At 53.8% G+C, this 23,355-nt stretch overlaps 2 protein-coding genes across 8 annotated transcripts in view; both read right to left on the reverse strand.

The window, feature by feature from the left end:
• Window positions 1–834: 834 nt before the first annotated feature.
• On the reverse strand, window positions 835–15,539 carry SIVA1 (SIVA1, apoptosis-inducing factor). Of its 7 annotated transcripts, XR_001002815.1 has the most exons (6): window positions 14,637–15,539; window positions 12,224–12,418; window positions 11,281–11,437; window positions 2,405–2,504; window positions 1,316–1,459; window positions 835–933 (listed from the first exon to the last, which is right to left on the reverse strand). XR_001002815.1 is itself a non-coding variant. In XM_011951398.1 (4 exons), the coding sequence occupies exons 1-4, from the start codon at window positions 14,965–14,967 to the stop codon at window positions 9,154–9,156; spliced, it is 741 nt and encodes a 246-aa protein (XP_011806788.1). In that variant the 5' UTR covers window positions 14,968–15,539; the 3' UTR covers window positions 8,984–9,153. The 7 variants fall into 7 exon arrangements, 5 of the variants coding, with proteins under 5 accessions (XP_011806788.1, XP_011806790.1, XP_011806789.1 ...); XR_001002814.1 differs by lacking the exons at window positions 835–933; window positions 1,316–1,459; window positions 2,405–2,504 and adding exons at window positions 8,981–9,050; window positions 9,082–9,211; XM_011951398.1 differs by lacking the exons at window positions 835–933; window positions 1,316–1,459; window positions 2,405–2,504 and adding an exon at window positions 8,984–9,211.
• Window positions 15,540–19,861: 4,322 nt separating this feature from the next.
• The window catches only part of ADSSL1 (adenylosuccinate synthase like 1), a 13,841-nt gene continuing 10,347 nt past the window's right edge, over window positions 19,862–23,355 (reverse strand). Inside the window, exons 11-13 of the mRNA XM_011951404.1 lie at window positions 22,609–22,706; window positions 21,174–21,323; window positions 19,862–20,231 (exon numbers count right to left, since the gene is read on the reverse strand). Of these exons, the coding sequence (XP_011806794.1) occupies window positions 20,179–20,231; window positions 21,174–21,323; window positions 22,609–22,706 (301 nt within the window). The 3' untranslated portion in view covers window positions 19,862–20,178. The remainder of the gene's footprint in view (window positions 20,232–21,173; window positions 21,324–22,608; window positions 22,707–23,355) is intronic.

Below are 23,355 nucleotides of genomic sequence, written 5' to 3' on the forward strand. Positions count from 1 at the left end.
GGGAGGGGGGCCTCGGGAGGGAGTGTGGGGGGGGTCCCAGGAGGGAACCAGCATCCTCAGAGCAGCTGGTCCTCCCCAGCTCCTCCTGGTGGGCACCGCCACCCCAGCAGGTTTGGGGACAGGCTGTGTGGTGGGCTGAGGCCAGAGTCTGCAGGTCTGTGCCCAGGGGCAGCCTCCCGTGGAAAGTGTTCCTCCCCCATCTCCAGAGGCCTGGCCTGAGGGGAGATGGGAGGCCCTGCTGGCCCTGCCGGATTGGGATCCACCTTTTCTTCCTTTGACCCTACCCAGCTTCACCCCAGCCTTGAAGACCATTGGACCATGTGGCCATCTGCCCCCCAGCCCCAGCTGCTGTTCCCCTGGGTAGGGCAGTAAACCAGACCCTGACCACCAGGAAGGACAGACAGGGCAGGGCCCAGAGCTGAGGCCAAGGTCATGGCCTGGGCCCTGGTGGAAGAAAGGCTGGGAGGCCTGAGAGTGGCCTGTTGGAAGCTGGACAGAGCAGGAGGAGGGGCTGCAGGGGTTGGGAGGGGATAGGCTGGGGCCCAGGTTACCCGCAGAGCACTACTAACTACATGGAGCTCAGCCGGAACAGCCTGCAGAGTGTGCCGGTGCTGCCACCTGGTGGACGCCTGCCCGAACCGCTCCCTGAGCCAGGAGAGGAGTCCGCTGCCAAGCAACTGACACAGCGGGTTGGCCACCAGGCTATGGGCAGTCGAGTGACCCGCAGAGGGGGTGGGAGCCAGGGGCCCTGGAGCCTCAGCTTCCTCATCTGTCAAATGGACTCCCCGTAGGTGTGGACAGTTGCACAGTGAGACCCCTGGCGATGGCAGTTGGCCCCTCTCTCAGGCATTCCCAGGGGTGCGTGGCTGCCCTCACTTCCACTGGACAGGGTGCCCCCAGGGAGCACAGGCTGGGGAGGATGTTCTGCTGGGTCTGTGGGAGCCAAGAACAGCCACATCTGGAGCAGCCCAAAGCTCTCCTCTGGGTGATCCCTTATTGCTTCAGTTCTAACAGGCTGCAAAACTGACACTGCTTTTCAGGAAATACACAAAACATGACACAGTAAATGATGCTCCGAGGGTATGAGGCATCTGGATTTCAGTTCTATCAATAATGTGACTCTTAGAAACCAAAAAATACAGCGATGCCTTTCCAATATCCTCCAATGCTGAGCAAAGCATTACTGAAAGTAACCAAGGGATGGAAATTGTCAGGCAGAGGCAGCGTCTCCCACAGCCAGGCTGAGGCGCACGAGCTGCTTCTCCCAGCAGGGCCCCCTCTGACAACGTAGGCCTGCCTCAGGGCCAGTTCTTACCTTTTTTGTGGTAGAGATAGGGTCTTGCTATGTTGCTCAGGCCAGTCTTGAACTCCTGGCCTCAAGTGATCCCCCTGCCTTGGCCTCCCAAAGCACTGGGATTACAAGGTGTAAGCCACCACACCTGGCCCCTCAGGGATAGTTCTACAGTCCAGAGAGAGAGAGGCTTCAAAGTCATTGGCATTAGTACAGACATGACCCTGTGTTATGTCCCTGTTACAAGTGGCTGAGGACCTAACAAAATGAACGCAGAAATGGAGACCCTCTGAGAATGTCCTGACCTTCCTAGCTGCCCCAGACAGAACCATCCACAGCAGGAGGCAGCATCCCAGGGGTCAATGAGGGGTGAGATGTGCACGGAGATGCACATCTCAGAGAGGAAACTCCAGGAGGTGCAGGTGCCCCTGCAAGGGGCAGTCCAGTCCTGGCCAGCAAGGCCAGAGCAGGTAGAGACGGGCAGGACCCTGAAGCCTCACCAGAGCCTGCCGAACAGCAAGGGCTGTCTGAAGAGGTTATAACAGGAATATGCCAACCAAGAGGAAGCTCTCCTTCCTGTGTCGGAGGTACCCCGAAGGAAATAATGCATAAAGTGTCCATTTCCAAGACAAAGTGCCTTAAATCAGCTTAGGTCCGCAAACTACAGCAGCAACAGGATATACTAGGCCCCTGCTTGGATAGCCAACGCCTGTTTGTCACCCCCATCCCCCGCCCCTTAGTTGCCCTCACCTGAACCAAAGTTTAGTCTAAAATGAAAGCTTACTAGCCTCCAAAATAACTCGCTTGGTCTGTTCTTACCAGCCCGCCCAGCTACTTAGGTCATAAGTCAAATATCTGAAGAGCCCCTGAGTTAACTAGGATTGCAATGCATTGCAACAAAATGCAACAAGACAACCCTAAAGAAAACACCTAAAGCCCCTACCCAGCAACCAATAGGTGACGTCCAGGAAGGTTGTGACCCCATAGTACTCAGCCTATGAGGAACTGGGGGCGGGACCTGCGCACTAGGGGATAAATTGCTTGTTGAAACTGTGCTGGGTGTGCCAGCCCATCAGACACCCAATCTTGCAAGACCATCATTAAAAGTCTCACTTTGGCTGTTCTCCGGGTCTCTGAGTCCATTCTTTGGGCGTGGATGGGTGAGTTTGTTTCTCACATATGCACATCATGCTCTTTCCAGCACAAGGCCGGCCTGGAAGGGAGGAAGATAATAAAAGTGACTTTAGCACTTAGACCTCCCGCGTTTCAGCAGGTGTGGGTAACTGAAGGCTCTGCAGGTCCCTGGGTCTGGGGGCCTCAGTGTTGTAGATGAGGTCCCAGGAGCTGAGAGCGCTAATGTGGCATGTCAGGATAAGGGCTAGGTCTGCCTTCCCAGAAGATGTCACTTCCAGTGAATGTCCGCTCAAAGGCTGAACTTATCATACAACAGGTAATTATTTCATCCTTCTGCTTCTAGCAAGTCTGGGACAGAAGGGGCTGACAGCATGTAGGTTTTTGCTGTTGTTGTTATTTTTTAAAAAAATCTAACAATCATTGCCCTTTAATTAAGGTGTCTAGACCATTTACATTTAATGCAACTATTGATATGGTTGAGCTTAAATATATTATCTTGCTCTTTTTCTATATGTCCCATTTGTTCTTTGTTCACCCTTTTCTGTCTTTTTTGGATTAAATAAGTATTGTCGGTTGTCTCATTTTATCTCCTTTATTGGCTTATTTTTTGGATTTTACCAGTTTTCCCACTGATGTTCTTTTTCTATTCCAGTATACACATACAATCCAGGGTACTGTGTTGCATTTAGAATAAATATATTTTGAATACACGAATGAATGTAGCTCCCCAGTCCTCTGGGGATTTCATATAAGTGAGACCATGCAGTGTTTGTCTTTTTTGTGTCTGGCTTATTTCACTCAGCCATAGTATCTTTAAGGTTCGTTTGTGATGCAGCATGTCAGAATTTTATTTCTTTTTAAGGCTGAATACTATTTTACTGCATGTATAGACCACATTTTGTTTATCCATTTGTCCCGTGATGAACATTTGGGTTGTTTCCATCTTTTAGCTACTGGGGATAATGCTGCTATAAACTTGTGTGCACATACCTGTTCACATCCCTGCGGTCAATTCTTTTGTGTCTATACCCAGAAGTGGAATTGCTGGATCAAACAGTAATTCTATGTTTAGTTTTTATTTTCCCTGTATTTTATTTTTTAGAGACAGAGTCTCACTATGTTGCCCAGGCTGGTCTCGAACTCCTGGGCTCAAGTGATCCTCCCGTCTCAGCCTTCCAAACCACTAGGATTGCAGGCATTAGCCACTGTGCCAGGCTTATGTTTAGTGTTTTGAGGAACTGCCTGCTGTTTTCTGCACTGGCTGCACCATTTCACATTCCCACCAGCAGTGCGCAAATGTTCCAATTTCTCCATATCCTCCCCAACACTTGTTTTGTTTTCAAATAATAGCTACCCTGATGGGTGTGAGGTGGTATCTCATTGTGGTTTTGATTTGCATTTCCCTCATAATCAGTGACCTTGAGCATCTTTTCATGTGCGTGCTGTTTTTACATATTCTTTGGACAAATGTTTACTCAAGTCCTTTGCCCATTTTTGAATTTTTTTTAATTGTTGCATGTTAGGAGTTCTCTATGTACAGATGGTCCCTGACTTACAATGGTTCAACTTACAATTTTTCAACTTTATGATGTTGCAAAAGCGATACACATTCAGTATGTTCCTTAACAATATTTCCAACTTGTGATGGGTTTATCTGGGTGTAACCCATTGTAAGCTGAGGAGCATCTGTATAGACAATTTTTTTTAAATTTTTTTTTTCTTTGAGACAGTCTCGTTCTGTCACCCAGGCAGGAGTGCAATGGCGCGATCTAGGCTCACTGCAACCTCTGCCTCCTAGGTTCAAGCGATTCTCCTGCCTCAGCCTCCTGAGTCGCTGGGATTACAGGCGCCCACGACCACGCCCAGCTAATTTTTTTTTATATATATATTTTTAGTAGAGACAGGGTTTTCCATGTTGGTCAGGCTGGTCTCAAACTCCTGACCTCAGGTGAGCTGCCAGCATCAGCCTCCCAAAGTGTTGGGATTACAGGCGTGAGCCATCACGCCTGGCCTCTTTTAAATTGAGATAGTCTTGCTCTGTTGCCCAGGCTAGAGTGCAATGGCGAGATCTCAGCTCACTGCAACCTCCGCCTCCTGAGTTCAAGTGATTCTCCTGCCTCAGCCTCCTCAGTAGTATAATCCTCCTGGGATTATAGGTGTGCGCCACCACGCCTGGCTAATTTTTGTATTTTTAGTAGAGATGGGGTTTTTGCCATATTGGCCAGGCTGGTCTTGAACTCCTGACCCTAGGTGATTCGCCTGCCTCAGTCTCCCAAAGTGTTGGGATTACAGGTGTGAGTCACTGCAGCTAGCCTAGGCAATTGTCTTTTAAAGAGATTATATATATACATATTTAAAGACAGGGCCTTGCCATGTTGCCCAGGCTGGCCTTGAACCCCTATCAAGTGATTCTCCCAGCTTAATCTCCTGAGTAACCGGGACTACAGGCACTTTTAAAAATCAGAAAAAACCCTGCCTTTTGTGTCCGCCCACACAGTGACCATTTCAGGGGCTCGTCATATCTTTGTGTATATGCACTTTCCATCTGGTGTCATTTTCCTTCTGCCAGAAAAGCTTCTTTTGATAATTTTTGTAATTCTTTCAGCTTTGTATGTCTGAAAAGTCTTTATTTCACCTTCACTTTTGAAAGATATTTTCACTGGGTATAGAATTCCAGGTGACATTCTTTTCTTGCAAAACTAAATTTGGATAAATGTTTATTCAAGCCAGGCACGGTGGCTCATGCCTGTAATCTCAGCACTTTGGGAGGCTGAGGCAGGCAGATCACCTGAGGTCGGGAGTTTGAGACCAGCCTGACCAACATAGAGAAACCCCGTCTCCACTAAAAATACAAAATTAGCTAGGTGTGGTGGCACATGCCTGAAATCCCAGCTATTCGGGAGGCTGAGGCAGAATTGCTTGAACCCGGGAGGTGGAAGTTGTGGTGAGGCAAGATCGCGCCACCGCACTCCAGCCTGGGCAACAAGAGTGAAACTCTGTCTCAATCAATCAATCAATCAATCAATCAATTTATTCAAGTTATTTGCCCAGCCCACAGGTGTTGTTCACTGTCTGCTTGCAGTTTTCTAGTGAGAAGTCTTGCTGCTATTCTTTGTTCCTGTAAACACAAAGTGCCTTTTTTCTCTGGCTGCTTTTAAGATTTTTATTTTTCACTGGTTTGGAGAATTTCATGATGTGCTTCATCTAATTTTCTCTATGTTTCTATTGGGGTTTACTGAGCTTCCTGGATCTGTGGCTTTATGTTTCCACCAAATTAGAAAATTTTAGAGTCATTATTTTAATTATATTTATCTAGAGATGGAGTTTCGCTCTTATCGACCAGGCTGGAGTGCAATGGCGCGATCTCAGCTCACTGCAACCTCTGCCTCCCGGGCTCAAGTGATTCTCCTGTCTTAGCCTCCCAAGTAGCTGGGATTATAGGCAACTGCCACCACACCTGGCTAATTTTTGTATTTTTAGTAGAGACGGCATTTCACCATGTTGGCCAGGCTGGTCTCCAACTCCTGACCTCAGGTGATCCGCCAGCATCAGCCTCCCAAAGTGCTAACTAAGATTACACGCCCAGACTACCATTCTTTTTTCCAAAAGTTGTCTCCACCCTGCTATGCCCCTGGTCCATGGGTCTCCAGTTATAGGCACAGTGGGCTGCCTGAACTTGTCCCACAACTCAGAGGGGCTCTGCCATTTTCCCTATTTTTTTTCTGTTCCCTTTTGGATAGTTTATATTGCTATGGCTTCAAGCCCACATTCTGCAATGTCTATTTTGGTTTTAATCTCATCAGTGTATTTTCCATCTCAGACATTGTATTTTTGTCCTGGAAATTGTTGGGGCCATTTTTATGTCTTTCATTCCTTTTCTTAACATGCTCCTGTTTTCCTCTACCCTTCTTAATAATGGCCATTCTGATGTCCTTGTCTACTTAGTAGACAGAGTTATTCTACCACCTTGTGTCATTTCTGGGTCTGTTGCTACAGACTAACTTTTCTTCTCATTGTGTGGTGTAGCTCCTGCTTCTTTGCATGTTTGGTTTTTTTTTCTTTTTTTTGACACGGAGTCTCACTCTGTCACCCAGGCTGGAGTGCAGTGGTGAGATCTTGGCTCACTGTAACCTCCACCTCCTGGGTTCAAGTGATTCTCCTGCCTCAGCCTCCCGAGTAGCTGGGATTACAGGCACATGCCACCATGCCTGGCTTATTTTTGTATTTTTAGAGATGGGGTTTTGCCATGTTGGCCAGGCTGTTCTCAAACTCCTAGCCTCAAGTGATCCACCCGCCTCCGCCTCCCACAGTGTTTGGATTACAGGCATGAGTTATTGACACCCGGCCTCATGTTTGTTCTAAAAAAAACGTTTCCCCCTTACTTTTGAGTTTTGTTCTGGATGCTATTAAAGTACTTGCAACCGTTTGGTCTTTTTGAGGCTTGACTTAAAGTTGTTAGGAAGGCACAGAGCAGTCTCTAGTCAAGGGCTAATCTAGCCTGAATATGGCATCAATATCCTTTTGAGTCCTCTACCCTGTTCTCCATGAATGTTTCTCCACACTTAGTGCTGGGAATGTAACTTGCTTCCTGCTTTCTTCCAATGGCTCTTTCCCCAGCCTCAGGCAGTTTCCCAACACACAGGAGCCATCAGTCCTCAGCAGGAGCCTCGTGGGGAACAACACTGAGGCAATTTCTACTCCAGTGTTCCAGCTGCCCTGGGCTCCTGGCGTTTGTTCCCTCTCTCAGGCACTGCTATCCTGCACTGGCTGCTGGCTGCTGTCTACAGATGTGTATCTGTATCTATATCTGGTTGTCTATGAGCCAGTTTTGTTGCTCCACCACAGCGGGAAGACCAAGAAATATTTACAAACATATACGCCAGGTACTGCTTTAGGCAAAGTCCCATCCCTCATGGAAGCGACACCTCAGTTAGTAGAGAAAATAAGTACATTTGCATATTTGCTTAAATATGCATTACACCCAGTGGTAAAGTTAGGTAGGGCGGGAGGGAGCGTGATGGAGGGGTTGTCCTACACATTAGGGCACTGGGATGCTTCTCTGAGCTGAATCCGGGGGAGCCCTATGGCCGTCCAGAGGAAGAGCTCCCCAGGCAGAGGGAGTGAAGGGGGTGCAGGAGAAACATGCTGAGCATTCTCAGAACAGCAGGAAGGCCGGGCTGGGGCAGAGCAAGCCTTGGGACAGGGGAGGAGGGGTGAAGCCAGAGGCTGTGGGGCCACAGGCTTTTACTTTTAAAGACATGTTTAGCCACTGGAGTGTTGGGACAGGGGAGTGACAGATCTGGCTGCTGTATAAGGACAGACTGCCACGTGCAGGGCAGAAGCAGGGAGCCTGGAGGGTGCTATGTAGTGACCCCACAGGGGAGGGAGGCAGGCTGGCTGGAGCAGTGTGGTCCTGTGGGGCAGGGATGCAGCCAGAGGATATGAAGGGAAAAGCCGACAGGCCCGAGGGGGCAGCGACAGGAGTAACAGAAATGAGGGCTTGGGTGGCAGTCTGTTGTGGACACCTGGAAGGAGTCAGCACATGGCTGACTGTGGCCACTTGCTGCTGGTGCTCGCAGCAGGTGGTCAAGGCCGTCCTCAGTGCAGGAAGCCCCCAGCCAGCCAGTCCTCTGCAATCCCCTTCTAAGTTGCCCCCTGGAATTTTGCCATGCTGACCACCTCTCTGAGGCTCCCCTCTACCCGTGACATGGGAGTGGTATATCCTCGGCCCCAGGGCAGCAAATCCCACTCTGGGCCTGGCTCCAACCCACCACCTGGGCACCACTGATTTTTCTCTAAGAATCAGCATCATCTGCTCCTCCAACAGCTTCCCAGGAACAGCGAAGGCTCTTCTCAACTATCCCCGGCACATGCTCCCACCCACCCTCTGCCCCAACCAACCTTTACTCTAGTCCACAGCTTCGACTGCTGTGGGGCTGTGGCTCGACTGCTCATTCCTCCCTGGAGGGGCTGGGACTCGTCTCAGTGGACTTGTGTGGGGACCAGCACTCAAGCCCTCTTCTGTCCTCCAGGCCACCCCGCCTCCTCTCCTGTCAACTCCTCTTCCTTCAAGGCCCCACACAAGCTACACTGACTGCAGGGGGAGCACTGCTACGGCCATCTCCCTGCTATAGCAAAGTTCCCAGAGGGCAGGGGCCTATCAATCACACAGGGTCTGACCACACAGGCACCAAAAAAGTAAACTAGACACCAAGATGTGATGGATCAGGTGTGCATGACAGTGGCATCTGGGGATGGTGTGCGAGTATCACCTCTCTCCATGAGGGTCTAGTACACTGGTTGTGTACCCTGGAGCCAGACCTGGGTCCTTTCTCCCCATTACCAGCTGGGCAAGCTGGGGAGGAGCGTGCTCTGGGCTGAGACTTCCCATCTGTAGCAGAGGGCGAGTGAGGGGCCTCACACAATGCACAGTGGGGTTTCTAGGAGCTGGTGGGTAGACAACAGGTGCAGCAGGCCCCGCCCACTGACTGTTCCTTCGGCCATCCCAGGTGGAGGGTCACAAACTCCACCCTCAGAAGTGCTGACAGACAAGAGTTCTCTTGTGCAAATATAAAGAGGTTTATTCATTCTGTCATTAGGATACAAAATAGAACACGTAAAAGGCCTTCCCACTGACCCCAGAGTTCAGTGTGAACACCGAGCGCGCGTCCAGGGAAGGCTGCCATGCGCGGCGTGGCTCTCCGTGAAGGAGCCGGCTTGAGCCAGCCTCAGGTCTCGAACATGGCGCAGCTGGTGCACAGCACTTTCTCGTACATGTCACTGCAGCTGTGACAGCGTCAGGGAGGGGAGAGAAAAGCTGCTGTCAGGGGCTGAATTGTGTCCACCAGTCCCCACCATTCAAACGTCAAAGTCCTAACCCAGAACACTTCAGGATATGACCTTATCTGGAGACAGGATGACTGCCGGCAGAATCAGTCTAGATGATGGCACTGATGTAGGGGCCCTGAGGCAACACGACCAGCATCCTGAAAAGACTACCACGTGAAGAGAAGGACACAGAGAAGGAACACATGCAGATACAGGGAGCGGGCAGCTGTCTACAGGGAACACCAAAGATAACCAGTAGACACCAGGAGAGAGGTCAGGACAGGTTTCCCATCGCAGCCTCATAAGGAACCAGCCCTGCCAGCACCTTCCTCTCAGACTTCTGGTCTCCAAAGCCGTGTGGCAGTACCTCTCTGCTGTCTAAGCCACCTGGTCTGCGAACTCAGGTACAGCAACCCTAGCTCATTCCCACTGCCAACGAATTCACATGAGGCCCAACCTGGGTTTACAGTAGGATAGAAGCTCTCCAAAGAAACTTCCAGATGACCTGCCAGAATTCACCGAACCACAATGGTCTACACTGAAGCACATCAAACAGTGCTTTCTTCTGATGTATCAAGACTAAGGGAAGGGCTGGGCATGGTGGCTCATGCCTGTAACCTCAGCACCTTGGGAGGCCGAGGCCAGAGGATCACCTGAGGTCAGGAGTTCGAGACCAGCCTGGCCAACATGGTGAAACCCCATCTCTACTAAGAATACAAAAATTAGCCGGGCGTGCTGGTGCACGCCTGTAATCCTAGCTACTTGGGAGGCTGAGACAGGAAAATTGCTTGAACACAGGAGGCGGAGGTTGCAGTGAACCAAGATCATGCCACTGCACTCCAGCCTAGATGACAGAGCGAGACTCTGTCTCAAAAAAAAAAAAAAGCTCTAAGGGTAAAGGTGAGAGAAACCAGCAAAACACAGGGAGAAAGTGATGAAGAGAGACTCTGCAAGGAAACAAGACTGGCAATGGCCACCCCAAACACGACAGGACCATGGAGTCAACAAGGCAGCCAGAACTGCTTGCCACCTGGTGTTGCAGAGTTTGCCAGTAGTACTGTGGGTGAGCCGTGAAGACAGCCCCTTCCCTGCCACCAGCAGCCAGCTGGAGAGCCCTGCAGAGGATGGGCAGGATGCCCTGCAGATGATTCCTAACCCGGATGGGGTGCGTTACCCCACTCCTGCCCATGTTGAAGCCATGGGAGCCGACCACAGGCACGCGGCGCTTCTCCCTGGTGCTGCCCACCCCCTGCTCGGGGCTCGCCATCTCCAATGAGTCTGGGCCTCTGCCCTGAATGAAGAAAGGCTCAAGAGAAAGGACTCGAGATGTAACATGTGGTTTCTATTTTAGATGGACAATTTCAGACACTGTTTGGACTAAGCTTGCTTTGGGTCTACAGAGCCAGTTCCACATGTGTCTGGATGAAGTCATCTTTCTCAAGGGGCAGGGCAAACAGGCTCCACACTGTCCACTCCCACCCACCAGCTGAGTAGCCCCTGTGGTGAGAACGCCCCTCTCCACCTTAGGAGTAAGGAGGGGATCCAGCCAGCTGCAGCAAACCCACCCACAAATGGGAGACTATGCAAACATTCCACTTCCTGCCTGAGGGTCTACAACCAAACAGCAGGCATGACTGTGGCAAAGCTGCAGTGTGCACCTGTGTCACCAACCAGGGGCTTCTCAGACAGTGAGAAGGATGGGGAGAGGGGTGCTCAAAGGCCAGAGAAGGAGGAGGTGGGGGCGCTCAAAGACCAGAACAGGAAGCAGCTGAAGACAGGGACCAGAGCTGGATATACAGCAGAACATCTGTGAGGTTCAGCTTTCCCTTAGAGAGGATTACTAACACTAAAGTTGGGCCAAGCATCTATGGCTACCATGTCCCATTAGGCAATGCCAGATGGCACTCCGTCAGGTGCCACACATGTGGGTGCTGTGAGCCCTTCCCAACATGGGTGACCCACCCGTCCCCCGTCACGGCTTGCTGGGGCTACGGGATCTCAGCAGCTCCAGGGACTAAAGTACTTACTCCACGAGGCCACACAGGGTACAGGACACGGAGCCACAGCCCCAGCAGGTGCGCACACACTGCCCGCACAGGGCTCGCTCACACTGGCTGCAGACTGCCTTCCCATCTACGGCTCGCACACATGAGGAGCAGGCGATGGACACTATCCCGGATGGGTCTGTGAGGAAGAAACGCCATGCTGTCAGCCTGCAAGGAGACGGGAGTTTCCGGAACTGCTGGGCTACCTGCCTCCATGCATATCTGAGGGCAGAGGGCTCCGACCTGCTTACCCCATCCTCACCCACACTAGGTCCTTCTGACAACCCAGGAGCCTGGCACAGTGCACAGGACCCTGTTTCACTAGCGAGATCCAAGGTGAGACATGCCTGCAGGTGACTCCAAGTTCAGTGCTCCTTCCCTCACCAGGTCCCTCTGCTACCTGGAGGCCAGTGCTGGAAGGATCACTCTTCCCCTGCTGCTTGTCAGAACTCCATGTGTCCCATCTGGGTCTCAAAGTGTGGCCTACTGCCTTACTGGTTAAACAAGAGGTGCCTGAGCTCCTCCCAGACACACCAACCAGCCTCAAGGTAGGGTCGGGGACTGCATTTCTAACCAGCAACACAGGTGATGCTCTGAGACCCACACTCAACACTGCACAGGGATGGGAGCGGCATGTTTCCAGCCATGTGGGACCATCCCAGGGGGCTGCACGTGGAAAGCAGATGGGATACCCAGGGAGTCTCTGCTGTTTTTCTGGCCCAGTAGTTAGAAACTGTTTAATCACTTCCAGTCTTGAATGTGAGACCTCCTGATAATAGGAGGCTTCTGAGCCAGAAGGCCAAGCTCTAGGTCAGACTCCTGCTTGCCCAGGGAGGAAAAGCCTGAGCTTGCAAATGAAGAAAAATGCCTGTGCCACCACCTGCTCTCAGTGCCACAGCCACGAAGGGCTGCTGGTGCCACTCACCAGCTTCGGAGGCCTGCCCAAGGCTCCTGATCAGGCGGCCGTCTGGTCCAATCAGCATCTGCCCACGTGCAGCCCTCGGCGCCCCTGTAGGGCCAGGCTTTGGGGACTCTGGCAGGTGAACGACGGCACAGCCTTCATCCCACACATGGTCCAGGTAGGCCTGGGCCCCGAGGAAGAGGAGTCGCTTGGTCTTCTCTGGGGGAAGACAAATCATTCTCACGTCCTTCACTGTGTACCGACGAAGCCCCTGCATGGCCACTTAGTCTTTTCAGCCTCACATGAACCCCATCGTCCTCCTGTGTGCCCTCTGTCACCCAGTGACCCCAGCCTGTGTTGTGCCCTGGCAAGCTGGGTCCTGCTCTGCCTCTAAGCTGAGAATGCTCGTACCTCCCTTCCTTACCTGGCTTAGCTGTCATCTCCTCCAGGAAGGCTCCGGCCCTACAGCCCCACCTGTGCCTGATGCAAGGGTTCCCTCTCCTATCACTCTGCTAATTTTCGGCAACTCACGGCCGGCCTTGCCTCACTGAGCTTGTTCCCCTTTCTCCCTTTTCTGCTTCCCCAGCACTCCCCACCTGGAAAGCAGGCTCTGTGGAATGCACAGAGGGAGCTCTGCACTGTGGAGCACTAATTCACAAAGCTTGTCACTGCCAAGGAAGCAGCCAGAAGCTTGGAGCTGGGCCTGCAGCCTCTGGCCAGCGCACAACCCCTTCACCTGCTACAGAGTTGCTGGCAAGACAAGCATCCCAGAACCTTCCAGATCTCGTTCTAAAATACCCATCCATCCCTGGGAGCAGTGGTTTTCCATCAGGCCACAGTTCAGTCACCGGGGGAGCTTCAAAAAATCAGATGCCCAGGACCAGACCCAGAAATGCTTTGTTTTTGTTTTTGTTTTTTTTTCCACCTCATTATAACACAGTAAAGGCAGAGATCCCAGAAACTCTATGTGGCTTTACATGAAATGGGCAGCAATAATAGTGGGTAACTCAAATGGAGTAGATGATGCCAGCCCACAACACCCTGCACCTCTTCCTCCTGGCCCCCCACACCTTCCCCCATCTATAATGGGAAAGGAATGGGACAGACACGTGGTGAGGCTAATCCTTGTCCTCAAGGCCTTGTGGACAATTCGAGGTTAAGAGATCAGGGTGACAGCTGTGGCCTGGAATTTGGAAAGTGTCACACAGTTCAAAGTAGGTGTCCTGCATTTACCTACTTTGTAAAGAGTAAAGAGCCAGACTGAGCCAGGCCCCGTTTCCATCTTCCTCTTCTTGCCTGCACAGTGTTTGAATTTTTCAACTGTCCTGAGAGGGCAGACACTTGCAGTCCAGCCACAGTTCCCATGGCATCATTCCTCTTAACTCCGCATGGCCCGGGACAGCACTCGCTTGCACAGCCCTAGCACGCTGGAGACACGGCACACAGGAACCTCGGGAGGCAGAGTCTTTCCTTCATCCCCAAGGTACAAGCGGCACCAGACAAATCACACCCCCCGGGTCATCCTCTAACTGCTCTACAGGTGCAGACCTTGTGCCCCAACTACTAGGCAAGGTAAGCTCCACTTTGTACCTGCCCCGGGGTATGCATCACCCCAGTCAGAGTGATGATCAATACGACTAACACGCCTGAAATCCACAGGAGAAAGCCAGAGAAGGCCTGGGAGCTCACTGCCCTCACATCCCACCCAGAACTGGACATGCCAGCCACACGGAGTCCTGTGTCGCTCTCCTGCTGCCTGGCTTCTGCCTCGGCCTCTTCCTTCCCCGCCTCTGCCTGGCTAACTCCCACTCTCCCCCACGGGATTCGGCTCAGACTCTGTTCTTCCGAGAAGCCTTCCAGGCCATCCCTGCAGGTGCGACTGCACAAACCTGTGCCTGCCCGGATCACCTGCGGCGATTCCTTCTCCTGCTGGTCTCCCCAACTAGGTTGGGGAGCTCCCGGGAGACGGGGCACATCTGTCTTGCCCGCCTTTGGTCTCCCAGGACAGCCGCAGTGCCTGGCAGGGGGGGCGCGCCCCATGAATACCTCTTGGGTCAGGAGGGGCACTCTTCGGGTTAACTCCATGCAGGACGCCCCGCTCCCCGACCTCTCCCAGGGCATCCTGCACGGGACAGTCCCGAAGAAGCACCAGGCGGCTGCCGCTCACTGCGGGGCGGCGACTAACCGGGATCGTGCAAGAGGGCGCGGGGGCTAAGGGCAGCGACCCTCTTCTTTCAGGTTGTTGGACAAGGTGGGTGAACGCTGGGGTCCTCACATCTCCCTGACTGACTCCAGCCCTAGGCGTGGCCAGCTTGTGTAACCGCGGCCAGAAAGCAGGGCCCTCGAGCCCCCCGCTCAGGCCTCAGAGGGGACACTGAGGCCCGGCCCGTTCCAGGCCCCGACGCAGTGGACCCTCGGCAGCCCGCCGGGCACTCACCGAAGACCTCCTGCGAGTAGCGCTCGGCACACACGCCGCGGCTCACCTCCCTCTGGCCCACGCGGACCTTGAGCTGTAGCGGGGCCGCGTCCGCGAAAGGGCAGCCCCGCTTGGGCATTGCCGCGGGGCCGGGAGCTACGCAGCTCCCCGGCCGCCAGCCCCTTACCAACGACGCAATGACGTCACAGCGCGCGCCCGTCCGCGGGCGTGAGCGGGTTTGAGGCCGAGGAAGCGACGCGGCGCGTGATAGGCTGCGGGTGAAGTGGGGGGCGGGGCTCCTGCGCGGAGCGGCGCGGGATAGGCGGAGGACGAGATCGGCGGTGGAACTCATACACCGGTGTACTGGACTCGACCGCGCGGGAAAGGCCAGGGGCGAGGTTGAGGATCAGGGTGGGCGGGTCCGTGGGAGGGATTTGTGCGCACGCGGCTCAGGATAGGCGGGAGGACAGTCTAGGGGCGGGGTTTCTATGCAGTGCGAAGCGAGGTAGGCTGGGAACCAGGTCAGGGGCGGCATTCGGCTGCGCGGGAAGAGCCAGGGGATGAAGCCGAGGATCAGGACGGTGCAGCAAGGGCGGCGAGTGTAAGGGGCGGAGCTTGTGCATCGGGGGCGGGCCTCGTTTGAGGATCGGCGTGGGATACGCCAGGGCGACGTCGGGGCGGGTCTAGTTTGAGGAACGGCGCGGGATTGGCCAGGGCGACGTCGGGGACGGCCGGGATTCCTGTCAGCTTTTGTTTGATGCCTAAACAGTAGACACTGGTTATAGTTCCTCATTTACTTCTCCAAAGTTAAGGGGCAGTCTGCTTTTTCCTAGCTCTTTTTTCCTTTTAGAGACAGGGTCTCGCTCTGTCACCCAGACTAGAGTGCAGTGGTACAGTCTCGGCTCTCTGCAGCCTCCGCCTTCCGGGCTCAGGCGATCCTCCCTTCTCTGCCTCCGGGGTAGCTGGGACGGCAGGCGCGCGCCTCCGCGCTCCGCTTTTTAGTTTTGGGTAGGAACGGGGTTTCGCTCTGTTGCCTCGGCTGGTCTAGCTCCTCGCTGTGGCGGTCCCCGCCTTCCGGAAGTAAAGATGTGTGGGGGCTGCGCTCCGAGGGCCGCGTGCGGCTGCCGAGCGCCCCCGGGCGGGGGTGTGTGGAAAATGTTCTTGCACAGCGGGTTCGTCAGATTTGGGGTCCCCAGGCCGCGCGGTGCACCCGCGTCGTCCCTTCTCCGGGGTTCTGCTCACCAGAGGCGGCTCTCCCCTGCCCCGGCGGGTGCAGAACCGACGCGTCCCTTGGCGTGGGCTTCACCCTGGACTATGTTCTCCTCGCGGCTCGGTCGGCGCCGCCTCCGGTGTGAGGAGCTGACGCCTGGAACCTTGCAAACCCATCCCGCGTGACACCCGCGTCGCAGCTGCCCACACCCCCTCGGAGGCAGCGCACTCCTTCCTGGCCACGGGTGGCCGAAGCCCCACCAGCCTCCAGGTCAAATGTCCTTTTTCCTTCTCCTGCCGCGGGGTTCCTCGCGGTGGGGGACGGGATCCAGCATTCTTGGCTCTTCCTTGCCACGTCGCCGGCATAATGGAGAATTCCTTCTGCTTTAGGGAAATGAAAGTTGCTCAGTTGGAGGGCCGGGCGCGGTGGCTCAAGCCTGTAATCCCAGCACTTTGGGAGGCCGAGGCGGGCGGATCACGAGGTCAGGAGGTCGAGACCATCCTGGCTAACACAGTGAAACCCCGTCTCCACTAAAAAATACAAAAAAACTAGCCGGGCGAGGTGGCGGGCGCCTGTAGTCCCAGCTACTCGGGAGGCTGAGGCAGCAGAATGGCGTGAACCCGGGAGGCGGAGCTTGCAGTGAGCTGAGATCCGGCCACTGCACTCCAGCCTGGGCGGCAGGGCGAGACTCCGTCTCAAAAAAAAAAAAAAAAAAAAAAAAGAAGTTGCTCAGTTGGAGTCACGTGTGACTAAACACACATTTGGTTTATCCCAGAAATAGATGAAATTCTCAGAGAGGAGGATTGTTTTCAATCTCATAGATCGTGGGGACTTCTAAAGATTTCCCTGTGTTCAGACTTCAGACTACCCTAGGGTCTCATCACCATGGTGGACAGATACAGAACCTCGGGCAGGTTGTGGAGCGGGGCTGTCCCCGGGCCGTATGCCGGTTCCTCAGAGGCTGCTGGGCAGGACTCTGCTGCTTCAGCAAACTTGCCTGGCTGACGCCACCCGCTCGCCCTTGAATGCCTTCCTGGGCGAAGGCACGAACCCTCCAGGGTTAAGCCCCAATTTTGGGGCTCACCTGCCCTGCTTCAGATGGATGCTTAACTTGTAAAGAAACCGGTAGCTTTCCAAAGTGCTAGGAAAAAGGAAAATCCATTAAACAAAATCATTGTCATAATTTTCCTCTAATCGGTCTTGAGGTCTCTCCCGGAGAGTGGCTGTAAACTTTGGCCCTGCCCTGACGGGGCTCTGGGGCCGGTGGGCGTGGGGTTAGTGTGCCCTCGTGGGATGCCTCCTGACCGTGGCTGATGGCCTCAGGCCTGTGTATCCAGCCGTGCTGGCATTCCTCTCACCAGCAGCTTGCTTCTAGGCCTTGGCAGGCAGCCTGTGGCTTTTGTCTGAGCCGTAATCAGTTCATTGCTATCATGATGGCCTCTCTGGGAGAGTCCTGACCAGGAGGAGAGTGAGGTTTGGGTGCGAGGGTCAGGTGAGAGCTGGAGGAGGCAGCGCAGCGGAACACATGAAACCGCAGAGTGGGTGTGTGACTCACGGGGCTGGAGAGAGGAGGCAGCGTTCCTCACAGGCCAGCGGGAAGGGTGATCCTCGGGGAACAGGCAGGCCCAGCCAGAGGATGGGGAGCGAGCCAGCGGCCTGTGCACCAAATCTGTAATGGGGTCCAGGGTGTTACCCAAGCGCATTTCCTGTGGGGTGTGGTTTCGAGCCGGCAGGCATCAGCTTCATGGTATCTTGCTGTGACTGGGTGATGGTCACTGTGGCATGTCTGCACAGTCCGTGAGGGGTGTGGGGGTCAGGGGCCGAGTCCAGTAGGTTGTATCCAGGCGTCCTATAGGGAGCTGGTCACCAGCAAGCAGGTGTATAAAGCAGAGATCTGGGTGGACCACCCTGGGGAACTGGGAGGAGTTGAGGAGCTAGAAACTGTGTCAAGAATGACTGAGCCAGGCCGGGCGCGGTGGCTCAAGCCTGTAATCCCAGCACTTTGGGAGGTCGAGATGGGCGGATCACGAGGTCAGGAGATCGAGACCATCCTGGCTAACACGGTGAAACCCCGTCTCTACTAAAAAAATATAAAAAACTAGCCAGGCGAGGTGGCGAGCGCCTATAGTCCCAGCTACTCGGGAGGCTGAGGCAGGAGAATGGCGTAAACCCGGGAGGTGGAGCTTGCAGTGAGCTGAGATCCGGCTACTGCACTCCAGCCTGGGCAACAGAGCGAGACTCCGTCTAAAAAAAAAAAAAATGACTGAGCCCTGCTTCTGTACCAGAAAGTCCAACTTTTCTTCCTAATGGATGCCATTCTGAATAAATCTTATCATAAAACGATAAGAATTCACTACAATTATCACTAATTTGTCTTTTACCCATGTATTCAACAGAGACCACTCTGACCCCATCTACACTGGGGCTGTGTTATTGATACAAAGTGGAGAGAGCCCCTTACTATAACCACTCAGACCCTCCAAACATCTGCTACTGAAAAGAAGGGAGTGGAGACCCGAATGATTGGCCTGACTGCCTGCACTAACCCACCGCTCAGTCGCCAGAGCCTCTTGGCTCTGGTCCACGTGGAAGTGAATGAGTTGGTGCTAGGGGAGAAGTATTTCCCCTCTGCGTTGATGTCTTTTTACCCTGTGAAACGCCTGCCGGGATTCCATCCCGAGAGGGAGGAAAACGATGACAACTTGTGTTCTGGTGGAAGATATAGCAGCTACTACAAAACAGAGGTTTGAAAACCTATTTTGCAGCTCTCAAATTTCAATTTAAATGACTTGACTTTGACAGCCCAGCTCTGATACAGGGCGGAGTGGAGAAAGCCCTCAGCCCCCTCTCCCCAGGAGCTTACCCCTGCCTCGGGGCTCCCTTTTTGTTTCTCTTGCTATGTTATGAAAGGAGAACATCTGGGAACACTCAAAGGCTGGCTTCTGCCTATGTGTCCCACCGTATCCCAAGGTGGCTGTGCTACTGAGGGACTCAGGCCCGAGGAAGGAAGCGCCCGTGGCCTGGGGCAGGGCCATGCAGTTGCATGGCTTTCCTGTCGCTCAGGTCACTGAGGGCTGTTCTTGGCACCGTCTTAGAAAAGTTGCTTGAATCCCTGGAGTCACAGTAATCTCATAACCCAGCCTGTGCCCCCGGGCCCCTGCCGTGTGAGTCGAGCCTGCTGAACTTCCTGTGCTAGTGAGACCGGCTGACAGCCACAGTGCTCAAAAGTCAGGGTCTAACCCCACCAGACTGGCCTTTCTGTAGGATTCCCTGTCTTTGAAAGGATATTGGAAGGGCAGTTGTTTTTCTAAACTTACTCCGAACCCTGAGCCACCGCACCCGGCCTAAATATGTTTTTTAAAAACTAAAGGCCGGGCGCGGTGGCTCAAGCCTGTAATCCTAGCACTTTGGGAGGCCGAGACGGGCGGATCACGAGGTCAGGAGATCGAGACCATCCTGGCTAACCCGGTGAAACCCCGTCTCTACTAAAAAATTACAAAAAACTAAAGGCCGGGCGCGGTGGCTCAAGCCTGTAATCCTAGCACTTTGGGAGGCCGAGACGGGCGGATCACGAGGTCAGGAGATCAAGACCATCCTGGCTAACCCGGTGAAACCCCGTCTCTACTAAAAAAAAAAAAAAAAATACAAAAAACTAGCTGGGCGTGGTGGCGGGCGCCTATAATCCCAGCTACTCGGGAGGCTGAGGCAGGAGAATCGTTTGAACCTGGGAGGCAGAGGTTGTGGTGAGCTGAGATCGCGCCACTGCACTCCAGCCTGGGCGACAGAGCAAGACTCCATCTCAAAACAAAACAAAACAAATAAACAAAAAAACCATATTTAATTCACTTGGTCTCTTATATGGGCTTGTTCTATTTAATTTTCTGAGTAAACACAAGGCTTGGCTTTGTGACCCAAAAATCATGGGCAGCTCTTAGGAAGCTGCGTCGTCCAGACTCCCGTCACAGTGAATTGTTGTCTTTCAGTGTTTCAAAGCAATAAAGACAAAGTGAAATCAGACATGTAATGACTGCTCCCGTTCAGGGGCCAGTGCAGATGTTTATGACGACACTGCTTCAGCCGGACACGCAACCATGTGACACTAATGTGTCATAGAAGGGCTCTGCTTTGAGCACTTTGGCTCATTTTAAATAGCAGAATTTTAAAAAATACACACAAGGCTGACTTTCCAATGTTTAAAATCATTGTAGAAACCAACAGGTTGAACAGAAATAGAGAAGTACAGAAAACGGTTTTCCGGCTTTGGTGTTGGTTGTGGCTGCCGAGGAACGTGATTGCCGCTGTCTACACAAGTCCAGACGCTGCCAGGTCTGTTGGGATCAGCTCAGTCTGCGACTAAAACAGCTGGATCATCGACTCTCTTGACTTGCCAACACCAACCCATTTGACTGAAAAAGCAGAAAAGACTGTTATGATACACACTGGAGGCAGAAAATTCAGAAAAAGTTTTCTTTAGCGTCGTATCCTTCTGTGTAGTTCATCTGGGAAAAAGGGCTATTTTCTCTCCAAATGGAGACAGTTCTAATTTTTAAGTTATGAAGGTAGTGCAGGCCGGGCGCGGTGGCTCACGCCTGTAATCCCAGCACTTTGGGAGGCCGAGGCAGGTGGATCATGAGGTCAGGAGATCGAGACCAGCCTGGCTAATACGGTGAAACTCCATCTCTACTAAAAAAAAAAAAAAAAATTAGCTGGGCGTGTGACAGGCGTCTGTAGTCCCAGCTACTCGGGAGACTGAGGCATGAGAATCGCCTGAACCTGGGAAGCAGAGGTTGCAGTGAGCCAAGGCCGTGCCACTGCACTCCAGCCTGGGTGACAGAGCCAGACTCCGTCTCAAAAAAAAAAAAAAAAAAAAAATCAATCAATCAATCTATCTATCATAAAAAATAAAGAAATAATAATAATAAAAAAAAAGAAAGTAGCGCGTGTTGGGGGACTGATCCTCCCGCAGCAGAAAACAGGAGTCTCTTCCCTTCTCCCTTGGAAATGGCAACCTTAGCTACTTAGTGGCTGTCCCTGCAGGCCCTTTCTCTGTAGGTGCAAACACCCCTGGCTATGAGAGTGAACCTGCGACACACTCATGTGGCTGGGATGTGGCCCATCTGTTGTTCTGGATTCGGAGAGGCAGGGGCTCCTGGCAAGGTCACACCCACACCCGGGCCACAGGATCCATGCTGCCCCAGCTCTGAGTCCTCCTCCCCTCCTGCCATCCAATATATTCACTTGGTGACCACACTTGGTTTTCTTATTGCTCACCAAGCCCTGCGCTGGGATGTGGGCCCCTTGGGGCATCCAGGGTGCAGGGAGGGTGGCTGGGGATGCAGGGCACCCACCTGCGACTCCCACGTGATTCTCCACAAAGCGGATGTAGTTCTGGGCCTGCGGGGGCAGGTCCTCCCACCTCCTGGCGCCTGTGGTGTCTGCTTTCCAGCCAGGCAGCGTTTCATATTCGACTTCGACCTTCTGAAGCATCTCCTGGTTAGCTGGGGGAAGCACACAGGAGATGAGTGGGGCCCGCAGACCTCTCTCCTATCACCAAGGAAGCAAATATTTGGTGACACGGCCACCCCCATCCAGGGCCTCCTTGCTCAGGGACTCAGCAATGAGGAAGGCAGCAAGTGGGCACGTAGCCCAGTTTGATTTTCTCAGTGTTGGGTGGTGAGCAGGGGACAGCAGTGGGGCTCAGACACTGACTACATGCCTTCCAGACCAGAGGGACATGACACATATGTGCTACCCACTCTGCTAGAACCTCCACTGTGACATCAGCTGAGGCACTCCAAGCCTGGGCTTGGAAATTCTAAGACTCTAGAATCCTGAAGCACTAAGGGATCCTGAAGCATCTATGTCCTCCCACCCCCAGAGGGCAGGGACCCCCGCTCTGTGCAGGACTCTGTGGCTCATGGTAGAAGACGACCACCCTTACAGATGGAAGATGCTGGAACACAGGTTCTCGCTGCAAATGTGCTTGAGCCTTGGAGCCAGGCAGTGTTTGCATGTCCTCCTGGGACCCTGGACCACCATGAGGAGACCTTGCAGGCCTCAGCAGTGCATCCTCTCAAGGGTCAAGGGTCAGGAGGGCCAGGGACACTGCCTGCAAGGACACACACGGCTCCTGTGGCCAGGTGGCCCTCTGTGGTCTACACAGATCTGCTGAATGGAGACCAGCCAGGGGCAGCTCACCCAGGGCCGCTGGGGAGGAAGCCATGGTGGGGTCAGAACGTGACCCTGGACTGAGGTTGAGGGGGCACGTCCAGATGCACATGAAACTGTGAAACCCAGGAAAATGGCATCTCCTTCATGCTTTCCAGAAGAAGGGGTACATGGGAGCAGAGATCCCAGTTAGGTCTTCAAAATCTCACCATAAAGCGTATTTTCTCAGGTGAAACAGTCATCCTGTACATCTGCATAGAGCTTTAGGTTTTCCAGAGCCGACTGCATCCACTCGCTCCTGTGTGCCTCCCGTGGCTCCCTGCACGTGGGCCTTTTCCCAGGGTCCCAGGCGCGTAGTCTGTCCCCCTTGCCATTCCCACAGCACTGGAAGGCGCCTGCAGCCACCCCTGCCCGGCCAGGCCTCCCGGGGAACATTGTGGGGAGAAACCCATGAGAGGCGAAAGCCATGATGGAGGCTGGTCCCTGGAGACAAGCTGCTTGCCCTGTGTCCTGTGAAGGTGGGAACTCTCCCCTCTCTGAGAAGTCCCAGGTCCCATCTATTCCAATACCCATGAAACGGCCCAACGGGCAGAACGGCTGCCGCGCTTCACATACCTGGGAAATAGGGAATCCTCTTCCCGTTCAGCTTGTATGAGATGCCGACTTTAATCTCACCCAGTACGTCCAGGATGTCCAGCTTCGTCAGGGCCAGCCTGTGGAAAGCCAAGGGGCCAGGCAAACCCACGAAGTGGTCAGCAGTGCTGAGGTTTCTCCCATTTGCTTTTCACCTCTCACTTCTGTTATTTATAGCAGGGGTCCCCAGTCCCTGGGCTGCGGACCGGTACTTGGTGGTGGCCTGTTAGGAACTGGGCTGCAGAGCAGATGAGTGGCAGGCAAGCTAGCACTGCAGCCTGAGCCCTAGCACACGGTGAGGCTGGCGCCATGAACCCTGCGTTGCACATAAGGAAAGTGAGGGTCAGGGACCCCAGACGCCACACCCTCAGCTACTAGGTTCCTCTGCTTCCTGTTGCCGGGTTGGCTCTACCCACCCAGGAGGGGTCTGGTTAATTCTCGAGGAATTTTGGCTGATGCTGTCAACCCTGGTGAAAGATGTGCGACTCACAGCCTTGGCCTGTCTGACTGAGCTGGAGAGGAAGCCGTGAGCCCAGCCATCATGCGAAGCCTCTTTCTGATCCCTGGGAGACAGCCTGAACAGCCGGGGAGATAGCCTGAACAGCTGGGGAGACAGCCTGAACAGCCGGGGGGACAGCCTGAACAGCCGGGGGGACAGCCTGAACAGCCGGGGGGACAGCCTGAACAGCCGGGGAACAGCTGGGCAGCCTGAACAGCCGGGGGGACAGC

This window comes from Colobus angolensis, unplaced genomic scaffold (genome assembly GCF_000951035.1).
Source record: "Colobus angolensis palliatus isolate OR3802 unplaced genomic scaffold, Cang.pa_1.0 Scaffold32, whole genome shotgun sequence".
Taxonomy (NCBI): Eukaryota; Metazoa; Chordata; class Mammalia; order Primates; family Cercopithecidae; genus Colobus; species Colobus angolensis.